The 17,945-nt window shown below is 42.4% G+C and overlaps 3 protein-coding genes across 5 annotated transcripts; 2 read left to right on the forward strand and 1 right to left on the reverse strand.

The window, feature by feature from the left end:
- Positions 1 to 475: 475 nt before the first annotated feature.
- LOC778023 (interleukin 8 receptor I transcript 1) lies at positions 476 to 2,409 on the forward strand. Of its 2 annotated transcripts, none has more exons than XM_011606196.2 (2): positions 476 to 555; positions 967 to 2,409. In XM_011606196.2, the coding sequence occupies exon 2, from the start codon at positions 969 to 971 to the stop codon at positions 2,025 to 2,027; it is 1,059 nt and encodes a 352-aa protein (XP_011604498.2). In that variant the 5' UTR covers positions 476 to 555; positions 967 to 968; the 3' UTR covers positions 2,028 to 2,409.
- Positions 2,410 to 2,550: 141 nt separating this feature from the next.
- On the forward strand, positions 2,551 to 6,837 carry LOC101078604 (folate transporter 1). 2 transcript variants are annotated; one of them, XM_003966567.3, is made up of 6 exons: positions 2,551 to 2,652; positions 3,214 to 3,774; positions 4,196 to 4,979; positions 5,346 to 5,538; positions 5,623 to 5,764; positions 5,921 to 6,837. In XM_003966567.3, exons 2-6 carry the CDS (start codon positions 3,520 to 3,522, stop codon positions 6,113 to 6,115), a joined length of 1,569 nt encoding a protein of 522 aa, XP_003966616.2. In that variant the 5' UTR covers positions 2,551 to 2,652; positions 3,214 to 3,519; the 3' UTR covers positions 6,116 to 6,837. The 2 variants fall into 2 exon arrangements, with proteins under 2 accessions (XP_003966616.2, XP_029696117.1); XM_029840257.1 differs by lacking the exon at positions 2,551 to 2,652 and adding an exon at positions 2,874 to 2,932.
- LOC105416778 (CD48 antigen-like) lies at positions 6,836 to 14,882 on the reverse strand. The gene is made up of 12 exons (XM_011606260.2): positions 14,761 to 14,882; positions 14,232 to 14,295; positions 9,239 to 9,388; positions 9,032 to 9,157; positions 8,783 to 8,940; positions 8,380 to 8,461; positions 8,212 to 8,298; positions 8,116 to 8,136; positions 7,800 to 7,820; positions 7,676 to 7,702; positions 7,567 to 7,590; positions 6,836 to 7,488 (listed from the first exon to the last, which is right to left on the reverse strand). The coding sequence occupies exons 2-12, from the start codon at positions 14,287 to 14,289 to the stop codon at positions 7,457 to 7,459; spliced, it is 786 nt and encodes a 261-aa protein (XP_011604562.1). The 5' UTR covers positions 14,290 to 14,295; positions 14,761 to 14,882; the 3' UTR covers positions 6,836 to 7,456.
- Between the last annotated feature and the right edge of the window lie 3,063 nt (positions 14,883 to 17,945).

Below are 17,945 nucleotides of genomic sequence, written 5' to 3' on the forward strand. Positions count from 1 at the left end.
CCATCCATCCATCCATCCATCCATCCATCCATCCATCCATCCATCCATCCATCATCCATCCATCCATCAATTTTGTGTTTATACTGCTTCTATTATTTGATCTCGTTCTTTAATTGTTTTTCAAACTGCTTTTACAGTAATTTCTCCACTGTGATTAAACTGATCTCATCCTGTGTTATGGTGTAATTTTTCAGGTATGGTGTACAGTTCTGAATAATGCAATTGTGTTGATGTAATCTTTCCTTGACTACTGTCTTGGAGCTGATGGCAGAGAGATATTTAGATATTTGGTTTATCTTTATTAGGTTATTGAGAGTCTCAGAAAGCTAAAATAATTGACATTTTATTTTAAAATAGTTATTTGTACTAGTCCATAGATGGAGAATATTTGAAATTCTCTGTGATTTGTCCTCCCGTGTTGTAATATGCTATTGCAACCTTTTGAACATGTCAACATGCTCAGGAAGGAAATGAAATATTGGGTACATACATAAAGGGATGCTCATTTTTGTGTAAAACTGTCTTCATCAAAGCCACAGCGGAGCAGAGACGAGGGTGAGTATCTGAGTTAGGTTACTGAAGAAGAACATCAGTATACTTGCTTTAGAAAGCCTTGATGAGCAGCATCACGTGACAAAAAACAAATCTGGAGATATTTCAAAATAAGACCATTGTATTACCAACCAGCTTCAGCTGTCGGATGAGATTTATGAGGTTTGTATCAGATTGCAAAAGTTAGAATTCATCAATTTGTGTTAAGAGTCGAATTGCAAACATTACAAATTTATTGGTTAGCCGATTGAATTTCAGAGTATTTCAGCGAGGGAATCAAATAGTTTAGTTTTTCAACATTCTGAGATTAACTTCATGAAATCAGAAAATCTAACCTTTCCCTAATGGATTTTGGGATCCAGTCTTCCTAGTTGTCTAATGTTTGTCTTTGTACAACTTTGTTTCCTCATTCAGACATGTCATTCACTTATGACTTTGAGGACTTCTTCTCAAAAAATGACACCATCTATAGCAGCCACACCCCCTATGTGGTGGACCCAAAGACGCTGACCTGTGGGGTAGAACCGATGGGTCCCACAGCTGCACTGACCACATGTTTCCTCCTCATAATCATCTTCTTTCTTGCCATAACTGGAAACCTGATTGTAGGATGGGTGATCTTTGCCCACAGACGGATGCTGACCCCATCTGATATCTACTTGTTCCATCTGACCGTAGCAGATGGTCTGATGGCGCTGACCATCCCATTTTTGGCTGTGGCACTGGTCAAAGGATGGATCTTTGGAAGCGTCATGTGCAGGTTTCTCACCCTTATCATTGAAGCCAACTTCTACACCAGCATCCTCTTCTTGTCCTGCATTAGCGTCGATCGGTACCTTGTGATCGTGAGAGCCAATGAGAATCTCAAGAGCCGACAGAGGCTCTGCACCTGGGTCCTCTGCGTTGCAGTGTGGGCCCTCGGGAGCGCCCTCTCTCTTCCCGCCCTCTTCAGTGACACAGACACACTAGCATCGGACCCACAAAGGATGATTTGCTCAAAAGACTTTGACGTGGGCAGCGCCACCTCGTGGAGGATTGCTACTCGACTGTTTCTCCACATTTTTGGGTTCTTCCTGCCCCTGGCTGTCATGATCACGTGCTACAGCATCGTCGTCGTGAGGCTGCTGCGCACTCGAGGTTTCCAGAAGCACAAGGCCATGAAAGTGATCATTTCTGTGGTCGTCGCGTTTTTGCTCCTTTGGGCGCCTTATCACATAACGCTGATGGTGGACACCGCCTTGAGGACTGATCTGATACCCTTTGACTGCGGTGTGAGGAGGGCCGTGACCACGGCGCTGGATGTAACCTCCAGCCTGGCTCTGTTCCACAGCTGCATCAATCCGGTCCTCTACGCTTTTGTCGGGCAGAAGTTCAGGAATAATATGTCCCATCTTGTCCGAAGGAAAGTCCGACAGGAGAGGACGATCAGCCGGTCGACATCCCAGACATCAGAGGGCAACGGGGCTCTTGTCTAAAGCCCAGACTGTGTTGCTTCACACCTATCAAATCATTTCAATCTCAGTGCCATCTCAACATGCTGTTGCTATTAAAGTTAGCTCAATGTGCGGACAGTTATCATGTTCATAATGCTCAGCTCTGCATAGTGATTGTAGTTTGGGCCACGGTAAGACTTGCCAAAGTTTTAAATTGATGGAAGAACTAAAGAAATCGTGGTTCATCAAATGGAAAACAAAGTAATGCTTAATTAATCGACCATTACAAAAATACTGTATCTCGATTTTTTTTGGAAAGATTGGTTCACACTGCCTAGTTTCTTTTTTATACTTAAACATTGAACTGGAAATGTTTGTGTTATTGTTTCCTTTGCACCAGAGAAATAAATCAATTTAAAAATAACACATGACTCTATCCATCCATCCATCTGTGTGTGAAATGTTGATGAACAGCAGTATCACAATTTGTCCAACTGATGGCAGACGCGGGCCACATGGCGCTCCGTGAAAAGTGTTGGAACAAAATATAAATCAGGCCTCGTTAATATTGAACGCGTTCCATTACTCGGACTTCATTTCCCGGAATGCAAAGCGGCGACAGCTTGGTTTCCTCGCTGAATCGCAGTGGTTTGAGGAGCTGCACGAGGTAACTTCTTTTGTCATGATAAAGTCGTTATAAAATCAGACTGTGCCCTTTTATCTTTGTTTGGTGCGGAGGATGTCAGACATTCTCTCTGAATATGATCAATCGTTTTTGCTATGCGTCTCTTGGCAAGTGCATCTGTTTCTATATTTTACAAGACGATAGCCAGCGTGCTAGCAGGTTAATTGTGCAGTAAATGTTTAACTTTTACGCATATGTCGTAGATGTAGCCCTGGGATCCAGCACGGGTTTAGTCGGAGGCTACGTGTCACTGGAAGCACTGGTATGCTAACGGAGTGAGGCTTTTGTTTCCTGCTTGCCTTGTTTTCAAAAGTCAGCTCCATATTATGCAATAACTTTCCCCGTTTGCACGCATCATCTCCGCCTTATTCTGCATGGACGAAAGAAATATTTCCAGTAAATATGCAACGGTTTGCACGTGTCACCAGTATGACTATATGACCAGTGCTGAGTCTAGCAAAACAGCGAGAGTGCAGTGGTTAATTATAAGCCACCATTTGACAAAATATTCGTCAATAAGAGTTAACGTTGTTATCTTTCCAGGTTACCATGACACCAGGCTCCGGATAGCTTACATTCAGCAAACCTCAATGTGGACTGGGGCAAAGGTTAACCTTTTCTCACCCGTGGGAATGGTTGCGTGCAGTTGTCCAACTATATTGTCATCAACCTGTTAAATGCTGCGCTTGTCAATGTTTGCGTGGGCTCTGGCACGGAGGGGCGCACAGGTTGAGACCAGATCACCGCTTGGGTCCCAAACAGTCTGATTTGACTGGGCGGGTGTTTGCTGCACACATACAAAAACTTGGTAACCTGCCGGAGGAGAACGCTGAGTGATCATTTGACAGGATGGAAGCCGAGGACTCGGCAGGAACTGGCGACGAGATGGACCGAAAGGGACGTGAAAAAAAGGATTTGCAAGAAGATGCAGGGACGGCAGGGTGTCCCTCAGACAGTCTTCAGGTGGAACCAAGTGGGTCCAGAAAGGTGAACTGGGCTGTTGTGTTCCTGTGTTTCTATGGATTTATGTCATCGTTAAAGCCAGGAGAGCCCTTCATCACGCCGTATCTTCTTAGCTCGGAGAAGAACTTCACCAGGGAACAGGTTAGTGGTGTCTGCTGCTGAATGATTTTAGGCAGGTTTGTTTCTCTTTGTGTAAAGTTAATAAAAGAACTCCTAATGGAGACTTTAAAAGCCACCACAGGGAGGTTGCTAAGCCGTCTTAAAACTGGTCAAAGTTCAAATTCCTCTAAACTGGGTCATTGTAATAACCCCGTGGAGACGTAGCCTCATCTTGGCATCAGTTATTACCAGTAGTTTATTTTTTTTAGGTATACATTTTGTTTTCTTTAAATTTATCTCCTCCATTGAGATCACAGCTGGATCTGAATGATAACTCATGCTGACCTCGAAGTAATTTTATCTTTAATGACAAACTGTACCGAGAAGCAGATTGGATGTGGGTTATTTTAAATTTAATGGTGTCATGATAGCATTTTCTCCAAGTGTCATTCTTCATTTGCAGGTGACCAATGAGATCACACCGGTGCTCACGTACTCCTACATGGCGGTGCTGGTGCCAACCTTCCTCCTGACAGATCTCATGCGCTACAAGCCAGTTCTGGTCATCCAGGGCCTCAGTCAGGTGGTCATCTGGATCATTCTGCTGCTGGGCACCACCCTCCTGGAGATGCAGTTCGTAGAGTTCTTCTATGGGATCACAATGGCCTGCCGTGTGGCGTACTCTTCTTACATCTTCTCCTTGGTCAAACCCGGCCAGTACCAGCGCGTGGCTGGTTACTCGCGCTCCTCAGTCCTCTTGGGGGTGTTCACCAGCTCGGTGGTGGGGCAGCTGTGCCTGTCCTTAGGCAACATTACCTACTACACCCTCAGTAGTATTTCTCTGGGCTTCGTCAGCTTCGGTCTGGTGCTTGCTCTGTGCCTCCCTTGGCCTAAACGCTCCCTGTTTTTCAACCGGGTGAAAACCCAAGAGCAAAAGGAGCTGGCAGAAGTGGCCACCAAATCTGAAATGGACCACATGAACCCGAAAGACGACGCACAGTCTGCCGCGGCGCCCTTGTGCTCTATATCTCGCTGGAAGGATTCAGTGTTTGTCCAGATGCTGCTGGAGGTGCGAGGTGTTCTGAAGCAGCCAAACCTGAGACTTTGGTCCATGTGGTGGGTTCTGAACTCCACGGGGTACTATCTGGTGCTGTTCTACGTTCATATCTTGTGGAACAAAGTGGGCCTGGCAACAGAGAACAAGCACGTTTACAACGGAGCAGTGGAGGCCGCTTCCACTCTGCTGAGTAAGACATTTGTATTTTCAATACAAAAACCACAGTATATTCATTTTAAGACAGCTGTTTCTAGTTTCTAAAAGATTTTTTCTGTCAGTAAGTAAACATATTTAAAGTCAATATGGTTTCCCATTTGCTGAGCCAAGTAAACTCAGTAATAATGATTCCGTAAAACAACCCAAACTGCTTCTCGAGCCCAGTTTCAACAATCAAGTAACCTGAACGTCACACGCATGCAGTAAAAGTTGCCCATCAAAGAAAATAAATAATTGATGAGGCCAGACATGGACACAGAGTCGAAGTGATAATAAGAAGGCAGACTGAATGAAGGACTGGCTCAGAATTTTGAACCATGGTGACATCTGCCTCCGCCAGGTACGCTAACGTCCTTCGCTGCTGGCTTTGTGAAAATTCGATGGGATTTGTGGTCCAAGCTGGTCATCGCTGTGATCACAGCAGTGCAGGCGGGACTGCTTCTTCTCATGGGCACCACGGACAACATCTGGCTCTGCTATGTCTCCTACATTGTCTTCAGGGGATTCTACCAGTTCCTGGTGCCTTTAGCCACGTGAGTGTCGGTTAAAATGTGATTAAGGTTGTGTTCGTGTTGGTTTTAAACACCTACACTCACTCCCTCCCTTTGTCTCTTCAGTTTCCAGATCGCCTCCTCCCTTACCAAGGAGCTGTGTGCCTTGGTGTTTGGGATCAACACCTTTTTAGCCACCATCCTGAAGAGCATCATTATCCTGATATTTGCTGACAAGCGAGGCCTGGCGTTGGACGTTCGCTCCCAGGTAAAAAACATGGCTTCAGACTATAACGTCTTCGACCTTGTTTAGCATCAGAATGGCCTTTATTGACCTTATCCAGTATGGTGACACACAAGAAACATTTACAGAAAACCCGACAGAAATGTGGTATTTACAATTTGTTCTGCTTTTTCCTCACAGTTCTTGGTTTACTTCATCTACTTCACCCTTCTTACCGTCATGTACTTTGTGGGTGCCGCTGTGATCATCTTCCGTCACTACAGAAATCAGCCGAGGGAAGGAGTCAAGACCGTGGGACAGCCTGTCGAACTGCATCCGGCGGGGACAAACCCGGAGACAGAGGCTTTGTCCAACGACGTCCAACAGGCTTGTTGACAAGGGTGGCGAGCCATCTGGTTCAAGAGGTGCCTGTGGAAGGATGCACCGACTCGAGAGTGCCCTATAGCAGAGGTCTGTTCAGTGTTCAGTCTTGCTCAGGATGTGCCTGAAGCTGCTCTTGGGACATACAATTATTATACACACTGACCGGTTCTGTCTCCATCAGTGATGAATCAGGACAGACGGGGACCACGAACTGAAACTGTCGCTTTAATTTGACCTTGCACTTCTTAGTTCACCATTAATTTTACAGAGAGCTCACATTTATTTTTCCGTAATAAACACGACCATTTCCCGCGGTTTATGCAAGAATTTGTTGCACTTTGATTTTTCTAAATTGTTTTGTTACTCCAAATTAATTTATTGATATCTCTATCACCAAGTTTCCTGGATAGAGGGAGGTCAACAGTCACCCTGGTTTGTGACTGAGGTACGAGACATCGCAAATAATTCAGTTGGTAAATGTGACTAAATATCAGAGGTCTGGGCTAAGGAGGTCAAAACATCAACATCGGCTTGGCGGATGCTAGATTACACCATCTTGAACAAAAATAGGCTTGAACATCCAGAGTAGAAACACAGTATTAATGGATGAAACTCCATGAAAGACATTTCTTCAACCGTGAAAAAATGTTCTGCCTTGAATCTGAATGTATGCCACTTGCTGAGACTGACAGGTCTCAGTGCTGTTAAATAAAGAAAAATAAACCCCAAAAAAACTGGATCAGATTTTTATTCACCCATATGTTACACTTAGGCAAAAGCAGTTTTAAGACAAGAAGTCGGCTTCTTCGCAGAAACTTGTTTTATATTGTCACAGATGTAAAGGGCTGTTTAGTTTGGTGCGCCTGTGGATTGCAGCACGTTTGTTTCCACAGCTGAAAGGGGGCAGACCTCTGCAGAGGTTTTGTCCATCAACACATCTGATGACCAGTTATTTAGAAAACCCCCCCCCCAGAATGTGGATTTCACTGTCTTCCAGTGGTGTAACTTGCACAATAAAGAGCTATTCAAGAACAAAACTGAAGCTATTTCAACCTCACCTGAATGCTCAAGTATAAAATAGAAGAAAAAATAAGCTAGCAAACAAGTCAGACTAAAGCAGTGTGTCACAGGATACAAAAACACGCAGTATGATGGGATTTCTTATTGGCTGACAAGATGACACCAACCCGTCCCTTATAGTCCTTCCAATCCTGATCCTGAGAGGAAAACAGGCGCCCGCAGCCTTGTCCACTTTAAATTAGTGTCAATTCATTTTGACTTCAAAAGTAGGATATTCCATCTTGGTGACAGTGCTAACAATGACTTTGTCTCATTGGAATCTGGAGACTATCCTCAGTTGTTGTCCTCTGCCATTCCTTCTGTCTCTGCCAGATGACAGACAAAATGATCAATTGGCCAGCAGTGAATCAAAGAAAAGGCGTAATAAAATGACTGTATCTTACCCTCTTTGCGCTCAGCATTGCCAGCTGGAATAAATACAAATAGATGTCCATCAGAAAATCAATTCACAGAAAAGACAAATGATCCGGGGGACAAGAAAGTCAGACTTACGTTGATCTGGAGACTTTTTCCAGAAATCTAGGTCAAAAAGGGGATGAATTAGATAAAACAGGATAGATTTTACATTCAGTATAAAAAACTGTTGCTAGTTTTGCAGTTATGCTCAGACACTGACCTGCCTTCCAGAACATTGAGTCTGCAGGGACAGAAAACACAGGCAAGCCTTCAGAATTGATTGGTTTTTGTTTTTTTACTGAAAGAACCTAAAAAAAAAAAGAATCTAAAAATGAACAGGAGTGGTTTCATAATTTTCTGCTTGCCACTGTGGTATTTAGCAGCTTTTATTGTCACTGATTTGACATTTCTGCTTCCAGAATGAGCCGGTTATTTTAAAATTGCTACGCAGGAAGTTCCAGTTTGGGATAACCTGCTGTCAGGTGAACGTGTTGGTGTGTTTTGTGTTTGGTGAAAAGCTGAGGAAACAGTCTCACCTTTCTGGTAGAACCACACACCTGCGGGAGGGTAAACACAGTGGTTAGCAGGTTGCCACTGACTCCACATGAGGATTCTAATCAGGAGTTACTCACCTGTCAAGCCTTTGTGAATTATAATCAGGACAAAGACCAACCCGATAAGCCCCCCCCCTACTCCTAAACCTATTGTCCACTTGTCACCTGAAAATTGACAACAAAATGATTTGACATTGTTTTGACATGTCAGTGAAGTCAATTGAAAAGGGAACTATTGTAACTCACCAGACCCTAGGGATGGCTCGCTCTCCATCGTACTGACTGGATTTGTCATCGTGCATGTGTAGGTGCTAGAACATTCCTCCCACTATAACAAGAGAAATCGCACAAAACTTTTATTCACATTCATTACATCGAATAACTTTTTCCTTTAATCAGGGTTCATCCTGTTCAAGACTGCAGAGCAATACTCTAACGCACCGCTGCTGGTCGCATCAAAGTCCCTGGCGTGACAGGACGTGCACGGTTAAGCCTGCCTTTAATCTTTTTAATTAAAAATCGCAGGATTGTTCCTAAAACCACCGATCATTTATAGATGTTATCTTCAGCGCCATTATATTTGTATAGACGACAGAATGCAGAATTTCACGCTCTGATATAGAGATGTTAGATAGAGATTCACAAATACCTTTTGGATTATATTTCGCTCAGTTTCTAGAAGCGCCGCTTTGTTTTTAGTCCAAGAGTAGGTGACTGGTTCAGCATCCGTGATGTCTCCATCACAGGTCAATTCACAGTATTCGCCCGGAGTCTTTTGTACTGTAATTGTGGGCTTTGGGACGGGTCCTGTCATCATGAAGATCAGACAAACATTTCATTATAAGCTTCTACCCCCTAACAAACACACCAGACTGTGCTAAAAGACTCATCCACTCACGGTAGACCTTCAGAACGATTTCTTTCTGGAGAACGTTGTTGATTTCTGGGGTGTAGTTGTTGCTGTCACTTAAAACCAGGTTTCTGATGGTCAAGATTCCAGTCTCAACATCGAGACTGCTCCTGTCTGTAAGGAGACACAGATGTTGTTACCATTCTGGCAATTTACAGAGCGGCAGGAAATATCACAGAGATCCGTCCAACAGACTTTTAAATTGGCGATAGGATTGAATGGCTGTTCCATCCCACTGGACAGCGAGGTTGGGGCCCTGTTTCCATGTGATGCTGGTGATTGGTGAAGTGACAGCATTCGGTTTGAGGAGAACCTCGCTGCCCAACTTCCCGGCCAATGGATCATCTAAAGGACAAATTAGCAATAATTTGTAAATAACGGTGACAACATATGATGATAATCACTTAAGTTTAACACTGGCAACCTTTTCATGAAGCACAAAGTACAAAGCCTGTTCCTGCATAGCTGTTCAAAGTCTGTGGGCACCGATGACAAGGCGGACCTCGCTGTGGCTGAACGATAACTGTCTTGAGTACATGATCATGTCCTGACTGGGATGACAAACTATTCAGAACAGCTGTTAACGAGCTACAGCTAAGCTAGTTTGCCTGTAAAGTTTACAAGAACCAAGCGACACATCGCTGCGTATCATTTATGAATTATGACAACCATCTTTTGTGAACTTTATCTGCTTCTGTTTGCTCCTCTTAAATTGACTGCTGTCCACAACAAGCTTCAAAACACACAGCTTTAACGGTTTGGCTTTCAATTTTCAAAGTCCATTTTGGATAAAGGAATAAGCAAACACTTTGATTCGGAATACTCCCCCAAAAAGACCAGATATGAACACTTCCCTGGCCAGCTTTTTCTTTGATTACAGCAGGCCTTCTTTGTGACATTCTTTCAATAAGCTTCTGCAATGTCACAAGAATTATTTCCGCCCAGCTTTGCATTCACCAAGATCCTGTCTTAGGCGGTCGCAGCTCAGCCTCAGACCAGCTGAGAAGAGGAAGCTTCTCCATTCAAGCCCTAAAGACAGCAGACAAAAGTGTTCCGATAGCAGGGGGGAGATACCAGGAAAGCACCTCAGGTACAACCCTTTAACGCACCGTTTCTCAACTGGTGGGTCGCGACCCAAAAGTGGGTCGCAGACCCGTTTTCAGTGGGTCGTGGGCCTTTGCCTGGGGAAGGAAATGCTAAAAAAATAAAAAAAATAACTGAGTGTAATTCGTACTCCTTAACAGTAGGCGGCGTTGACATGCGCCATTTCACACCATAGAAAAAGACCTGCAAAGTTTGTTTACATATGTCGAGCATGGCGAAACGCAGATACAACGAGGAATATATGAGATATGGATTTTCTTATCTTGAAGACAAAGGAGGAGGAGAATACTTGAGAAAGCTCCGAATGCAACATGGAACCATTGTTTTTTTGCATCGGGAGGCCCTAGCAGCAAAGGATGTGGTACCCGTGCTTCATGGAACATTAAAAGATGTCATCCAAGTGGTAAACTACATTAAACGGAGTGCAAAGAACACCCGATGTTTTCAAAAACTATGCCAAGATCTTGGTAGTGAGCATGTACAAGTGTTGTATCATGCCGAGGTACGTTGGCTTTCGAGGGGAAAGGTACTGTCCCGTTTTTATGAACTACGAGGTGAAATCGCAGCCTTTCTTGCCCAGAACAATTCGCCTCTTGCAGACCTGTTTAGTAACAGTGTGTGGCTCGCACACGTTGCTTATCTTGCGGATGTGTTTGACCAGTTAAATGCATTAAATGTGTCTGTACAGGGGAGAGGGCACAACATTTTTGAACAATATGACAAAATCCAAGCTTTCAAATAAAAGATCTCCTTATGGGCAAGTCATGTTTCTAAAAACCGGCTCGACATGTTCCCCAATGTCGAAAACAATCACGACACATCTGAATAAACTTCTGGAGCGGTTTAATCGCTACTTTCCCGAGAAACAGAGGGATGATGACTGGATACGCGACCCCTTTGGAATCGACATGGAAAGCATCACGTTGCCAAGCAACGAAGAGAGTATGCTGGTGGAGCTGTCACGTGACCGCACGCTGAAAAAGAAATTCATGGAGGTAAACCTCTCCCATTTCTGGTGCAGCATTGTGATGAGCGAGTATCCTTCCCTTGCCACTCGAGCAGTAAAGATCGAAACAGACTGGACATTGAACATGACCTCAGAGACCTGGAAATAAGTGCTGCTTAATTTTCTTCAAAGCACACTGTTTTTCAGTATTTACCTATTGATAAGCTAATCAGAAGAAAGTTCATTTTGTGTACTTGAATCATTTTGGATTGCACTTTTTGTTTAATTTATTTTGAGTTTGTGGATTAAAAACTGCTCCTGAGGAAATGGATTTCTTTCTCATAGTGCAGTGTTGATTGTAGAGGTTCAATGAGTGACGATTCTCTGCTAAAACTACATAATTTGAGTTGTTTTAAAATATATATATATATATATATATATTTCTCAGTAGTTGCACTTTTTTATTTCATGTATTTTGCATGAAGACCCCAACTGAGTCTATTAAAAATGATTGTTACTGAAATGGTCTGATTGTTATGTCAGCCTTATGATTAATACTTGAATAAGTGACTAGATAATTTTAAATATTCAGTGAGTGGTTATTCAGCTAAAACTATATATTTTTAGTTCTTTTTGAAACTACTGCTCAGTGGTTGCACTTTTTTATTTCATGTTTGTACATAAAAGCACTGTTGAGTCTTAAAAATGGCTGTTACTGAAATGTTCTGATTGTTATGTCAGCCTTATGATTAATGCTTGAATAAGTGACTAAATAGTTTTAATAGGAAATTGTTATATATTCAGTAAGTGGGTACTCAGCGAACGCAACATATTTGAGTTCTTTTTGAAACTACTGCTCAGTGGTTGCACTTTTTTATTTCATGTTTGTGCATGTTGAGTCTGTTAAAAAGGCTGAAGTTACTGAAGTTAAGTGTTTTTAATTTAATTAAAATGCAGCTAATTGAGCATCAAAGGTAATATTTCCCTCTCTATTATTACCACTTGAAGTCATTTTGGTTTTGGCATTCTGTGGTATTCTATTCTACTATCTCCGATTCAAACTGCATGATCTTTTCATTTAATAAATTTGAGAAGTTAAAAATTTTCCTTGATTTGGGTCGCGGCTTGTCATCAAGGGTGATGGTGGGTCCTGAAGCCAGACCAGTTGAGAACCACTGCTTTAACGCTAACATGGGGCCCTGTAGCGAGCACAAACAAGCCAACATGGCAATACTTTTACGATTGGCACTGTGTTTTTAACATTCATATAGCAGCATTTTCACTGGACTCACATTAACTGTGTAGTCCTTTTAGCGTATACCATGTTTTCTATGCATACCACTCAAAGGCTGTTTCCGAAACCACCCCCATACCCTACATAGTGCACTCAAGAGTGTGGACGCCATTTTGAAATAGTGTCTGAAATGTTAGTGAGCATCGCTGTACCCTAGGTAGTGCACTCAATGTATCCCACAATGCACTGCGAAAAGTAGTGTACAAGCGATGCGCCCTAACACGGAAAATGTATCCCATCAGCCTTTACGGTATCACGTGATACCGACGGGATACATTTTTAACGTAGTTTCTACTGTGCGGTTTGATATATGAAATTTTTGGAAATAAGAATTTTTTTCAGTAGGGGTCCAATATGATCATCTTAAAATATTACAACATAAATGTGTAAAAAAAAAATCAATCAATCTTCACTGAGCCCGCCCCTCACTTAAAACTGTTCTTCAGAATCGTCTGTTCCTCACCAGGCGACAGAATCTCAGTAAAAGAATATTTACAAAGATGAAAAGTAGCTCTGGATCCATTTTTTGATTAGAAATTGCTTTATTAAATGTTTTCACTACAGCGGAATATGACTTGGGAATGTTCCATCACGTCTTGGCTTGAAAATGTCAAGGGACACTCATTATTTTAGGTAATAGGTAATTATTATTGTATTATTATTGACATTAATATTTCATTTTATTATATAAAGTTAATAATAGGTTAAAATATTGCATTTTCATCAAATGACCGCTGAATGTATTTCTGATGGGTTAAAATAATTAAATGGACCTGGCCACTTTTTCCGGCAACCGGTTCGTAATTATTATGCGACACCCTGACGTCACTTTACGTGCGCCGTAAATGACGCCGTTGTCTGAATACTAACTTTAAATTGAGTGCGCTACGTAGTTCACTCAATCCATGTCCCCTATGTAGTGAGTAGTAAATAGGGAAGGAGTGTGTGGTTCCGGAAACAGCCAAAGTAAAGCTGTATCTCCTGCGAATGACTGCACTGCAGTCTGTGAACGCACCATTCCCCAGTCGGTGAACGGCCCTTAGGTATTACTGATGGGAAGGGCCCTGACACGAGTGCCAGGGGTTGCTGACCCCTGGTGTCGCCCATACTGGAGCCAGGTCAATCCCACCAATACCAACTTCTCTCTGGGCTCTGCCCAAGAAACACAGCTAGATTCGCAAGTAAAACAGTTCCAGTTCAATAGTTTTTCTTAAGAGTGCAACCGATTTTCTTTCTCTCATATCTACTTTTTTTGGGTTGCAATGTATAGTTTAGTGGTTCTCTTTTCTGGAAACTCTAATTGAAGATTCAGCTCTGCTGACATTGCGAAAACGGAATTATTATTTTTAGCTGTACGCAGCATTTTGCCACTTCGTGCGCTCAGTGCATCCACTGGTTGTGAGCTGACATGAGGACGGAGAGGACAAATCGTCATATTGACACCAAACACATGAGGGTGAGGGTTTTAACAAATGGTCGCCCTTGGAGAACCGATTCAGGCCGAACCGTTCCTACCGTTTGGGAGGCCGAACGCCCTCCATCGTGTTTAGCAATGCTCACCCGAGCATTGTCCGGAGTACCTCGCTGCTTATTTACAGCGCAATCACAAAAACACCGCGGCGCTTTAGCTGAGCTCTTATCTATATTAAATGTTTTCGCCCATGTGACAAATAGTGCAGGTAAAACCCAAACGGCAACGGGTGGGGACGGAGAACTGCGTCACATTTGAGTATGCGATTATGGAACGAGAAAGGAAATGGCGACACATAAAAACAAAATATATAAAATCTAAAAAGAATAAAAACAAATAAGTACAGTAATGGCAAAAGAAAGGGTTGACTCACCAGACTCGACCACACCGAAGAGGACCCACGCCCATACCAGTAACATCAACAGTTGCATTTTCCCCTGAAAAATAAACGTTTTAAAGCCTAATAAACGCACAGATTTCGCCTCTTCGACCTTCGGACAGTTGGTTTTTATCAGAAAGTAAGCTATAAGCTATCTTTCTAAGCTATAAAATGGTAGCGTGGCTAAAACGAAACCAAACGTGTGTTTCCGGAAACACCGGAAATGCTATTTTAATTGTTTTAACAGTTAATTCGTTTTAAAACTGAGAAATAATCGTCGTAGCTGTGGCGCTGCCTTAACCAAAGCGCCTAGAAAGTAGATTCGATAACTTAAACAGAATTAATACACACAACGGATACGCCAGACTACTTCCCCACCAAAATGCCCCAAAACGGCGTTCTTACGATTTTAGTTTAAATCGTAATATTCGCCAAAATAAATAAGAATAAAAACCGTACATTATTTAATTTACAGTAGTTCTGTGGCTATTCACTAACGCTGATGTCGTTTTACAATACTCACAAATATCGAACACTTCCTTGACCACACGATGTTTGGGAGGAGCCCAATGGCAGAAAAAAAAAAAGATTCCTCTATTTGACGACAAAATCGAGAAGTTTCTAAATTCACTTAAGCCGTTACTTGAATAAGGGACCATAGTTCCAAATATTTAACTAATTATATACATGCATATTTACTCATTGAAACGGAAAATCGGGAACACACGTTCTTCTCCTTTAACGTGTTTAAAACTTTTGAGAAATATTCTGAGTCTTATTAATAATAATTGCACACCACTGTAAGGCCAGGAAATCACGTTTTTTTTTAAATTGAAAAACTCTGGTAACCACCTAAAACTCTCGGTTTCGGTGTGCAGCTTAGAGCAAGAGCTCTCTTCTTCAGCAGCTCTCTATGCCACTTATTACAGAGCTGCTTACTTTGAGTTCTGGTTAAATATCACGAATTTATAAACTACGTCTGGAAGCAGAACTAATGGAAAGGGTCAAACGGTCCCAAACAAGGGCCTGTTACACAGAAAAACAGACCATAGAGTGCAGTAATTGATCAGTTAGACCTTTCTACGATTCATGTACCGTAAGTGTTTGATAGCTACTTAACGCCACAGTTTAATAAACTTTTCTGTCTGCATGTTTAAGAATAAAGTTTAGTGCACTTGATACTCTGATGCTATTTTTTTTTGTAAAAAAGTATTATGTTTCTTACATTTTCGTAAGTATATTATCAAGGTCAACTTCCAGCAAAGCAGGAGAGAGCCTGCTAGCGAACTTGGCTCAATAATTACTAGTTTTTAACCAAGTGAATGATTTTTTAAACTCAAACGACATTTTAGAGAGGCATCAGTCTGGTTTTAGGATGAACCACAGTACAGAGACAGCCCTTTTAAAGATTTTAAATGACATCAGGTGTAACCTAGATAACAAAAAGCTCACGGTGTTGGTTCTACTGGATCTGACCGCCGCCTTTGATACAGTAGACCACCATATTTTATTGAATAGACTAAAGAACCTGGTCGGCCTCTCTGGTACTGTTCTTAACTGGTTCACCTCCTACCTTACTGATCGAAGCTTCTTTGTAAGTATGGATACATGCTCCTCGAGAATCCACGAGACAAAATGTGGGGTTCCCCAAGGGTCAATTTTAGGTCCAACCCTTTTTAATCTTTACATGCTGACGATACGCAGCTGTACATCGCCGTGGCTCCTGATGACACAGGGCCAGTTGATGCCCTTTTTAACTGTATTCTAGATATCCAGTCATGGATGGCAGAAAACTTCCTACAGCTCAACCAGGACAAAACAGAAGTCTTAGTCATTGGTCCTGAAGGTCAGAGAGAGAAACTTGTACCAGAATTAAAAGATTTTAAGCCATCTCAATTTGTAAAAAATCTGGGTGTGATCTTTGACTCTGAGCTTAGTTTTATTCCACACATCAAAAACATAACAAAGGTAGGTTTTTACCACCTGAAGAATATAGCCAGAGTCCGCCCGTTTCTCTCTCAGGCCAGCACGGAGGTGCTGATGCACGCTTTTATCTCTTGTTGTTTAGATTATTGTAATGCCCTGCTCTCTGGTCTTCCAAAAAAGAGCATCACCAACCTACAATTATTACAAAACTCAGCTGCACGAGTGCTGACGAGGACCAGAGGGCGGGAGCACATCACACCGGTTTTAGAATCGCTGCATTGGCTACCTGTGCATTTCAGGATCGATTTTAAGGTTCTTTTATTAGTTTTTAAATGTCTTAATGGTCTTGGGCCGACTTATTTATCAGACATACTTTTATTCTATCAACCCTCGCGGACTCTGAGGTCCTCCGGCACCGGCCTTTTAACCATTCCACTTGTAAGCTCTAAAACGCACGGGGAAGCGGCCTTCAGTTATTATGGTCCCCGACTGTGGAACAGCCTGCCGGAGAACCTCAGGGCCGCAGAGACTGTTGAGATTTTTAAAAAGAGGCTCAAGACACACCTTTTAAATCAAGCCTTTAATTGATTTTCTGATTATTTTTAATTTCTTTTATGTCCTCATGCTTTTTTATGTCTTATCCTTATTTTACTTGATACTTTTACTGTTTTACTCCCTCAGTTCTTAGTTTCTCAGTTTTCAGTCTTTACACCTTTTATCCCATTTTCTGTTTCAGTCTGTTTTAGTCTTAGTACTGTTTTACTCCTTCAATTGTTAGTTCCTTAGTTTTTAGCTTTTATACCTTTTATCGCATTTACTGTTTCAGTCCTTCAGTTTTTAGCTCCAGTGTTTCCTCATGGTGTTTCCTCATGGGGGCCTGCCAGGCTGGGAGATGTTTCCGGTCTACCGCTGGGGGTGCTGTCCCATTGTCGACTCTGGCCTGGGTGGTTAGGGGGCTCTGTGCTTTGGTGTGGAGCCTCCGGTCTGTCCGGGTCGGGGTGGTCTTTGTGGCGGTACCACCTGTGGTCACGGACCGTGACCTCCCTCGGCCTGGTGGGCCTCCAAAGGTGGCGTCTCCTTCGCCTCAGGTCCCGGTGCCCAGCCACGTCTCAGCTTGTCTCAGCTTGTTTGTGTGTGTGGGTGTGTGTGTGTAAGTGTGTTGTATGCATGTGTGTGTGTGTGTCCTTTTCTTGATTCTCTTGTTCTCTTTGCTGTTTTTATCCTTTGTGAGGCACTTTGTGCTACCTAGTGTATGAAAAGTGCCATATAAATAAAGATTGAATTGAATTGAATTGAAATTGAATAGTGAACAGCGTTATTCATGTTCTTCTCTAATAGCAATAACAATGGTAGTATGGAAGGCGCAGATGGGTCCGGCTGGATTTTACATTATTCCAAGTTGAGATCGGGTAAGAAGCTTAGAGGTTACAGAGGTGATGAACTTATAGTTGTTATCCAGGTTGCACCAGGGCAGAGCCCAAGGTAAGGTTCAGTAATAAACAGTGGTGAAACAAAAGCCGGCAGCTTTGGTCATTGAGGATCAACTGCTAACAATAATAACAGCCATAATAATAATGTTATTGATAAGAATAACAATAATATAATTATACTCAAATGCAATGTATACCTGAACTGGGCCTAACCTACTTATGTCATGTCTGTCGTTTGTTAGGAACAAAACAGGAAAATCATTAGTTTGAAGACTGATTTATGATAACGTTAATTTTGTATCATCATTTATATCTGTGGCGATGACGGAAGCGGCCTGAGCGTGGAGCCTCC

The sequence above is a fragment of the Takifugu rubripes genome, chromosome 8, assembly GCF_901000725.2.
Source record: "Takifugu rubripes chromosome 8, fTakRub1.2, whole genome shotgun sequence".
In the NCBI taxonomy this organism is placed as follows: Eukaryota; Metazoa; Chordata; class Actinopteri; order Tetraodontiformes; family Tetraodontidae; genus Takifugu; species Takifugu rubripes.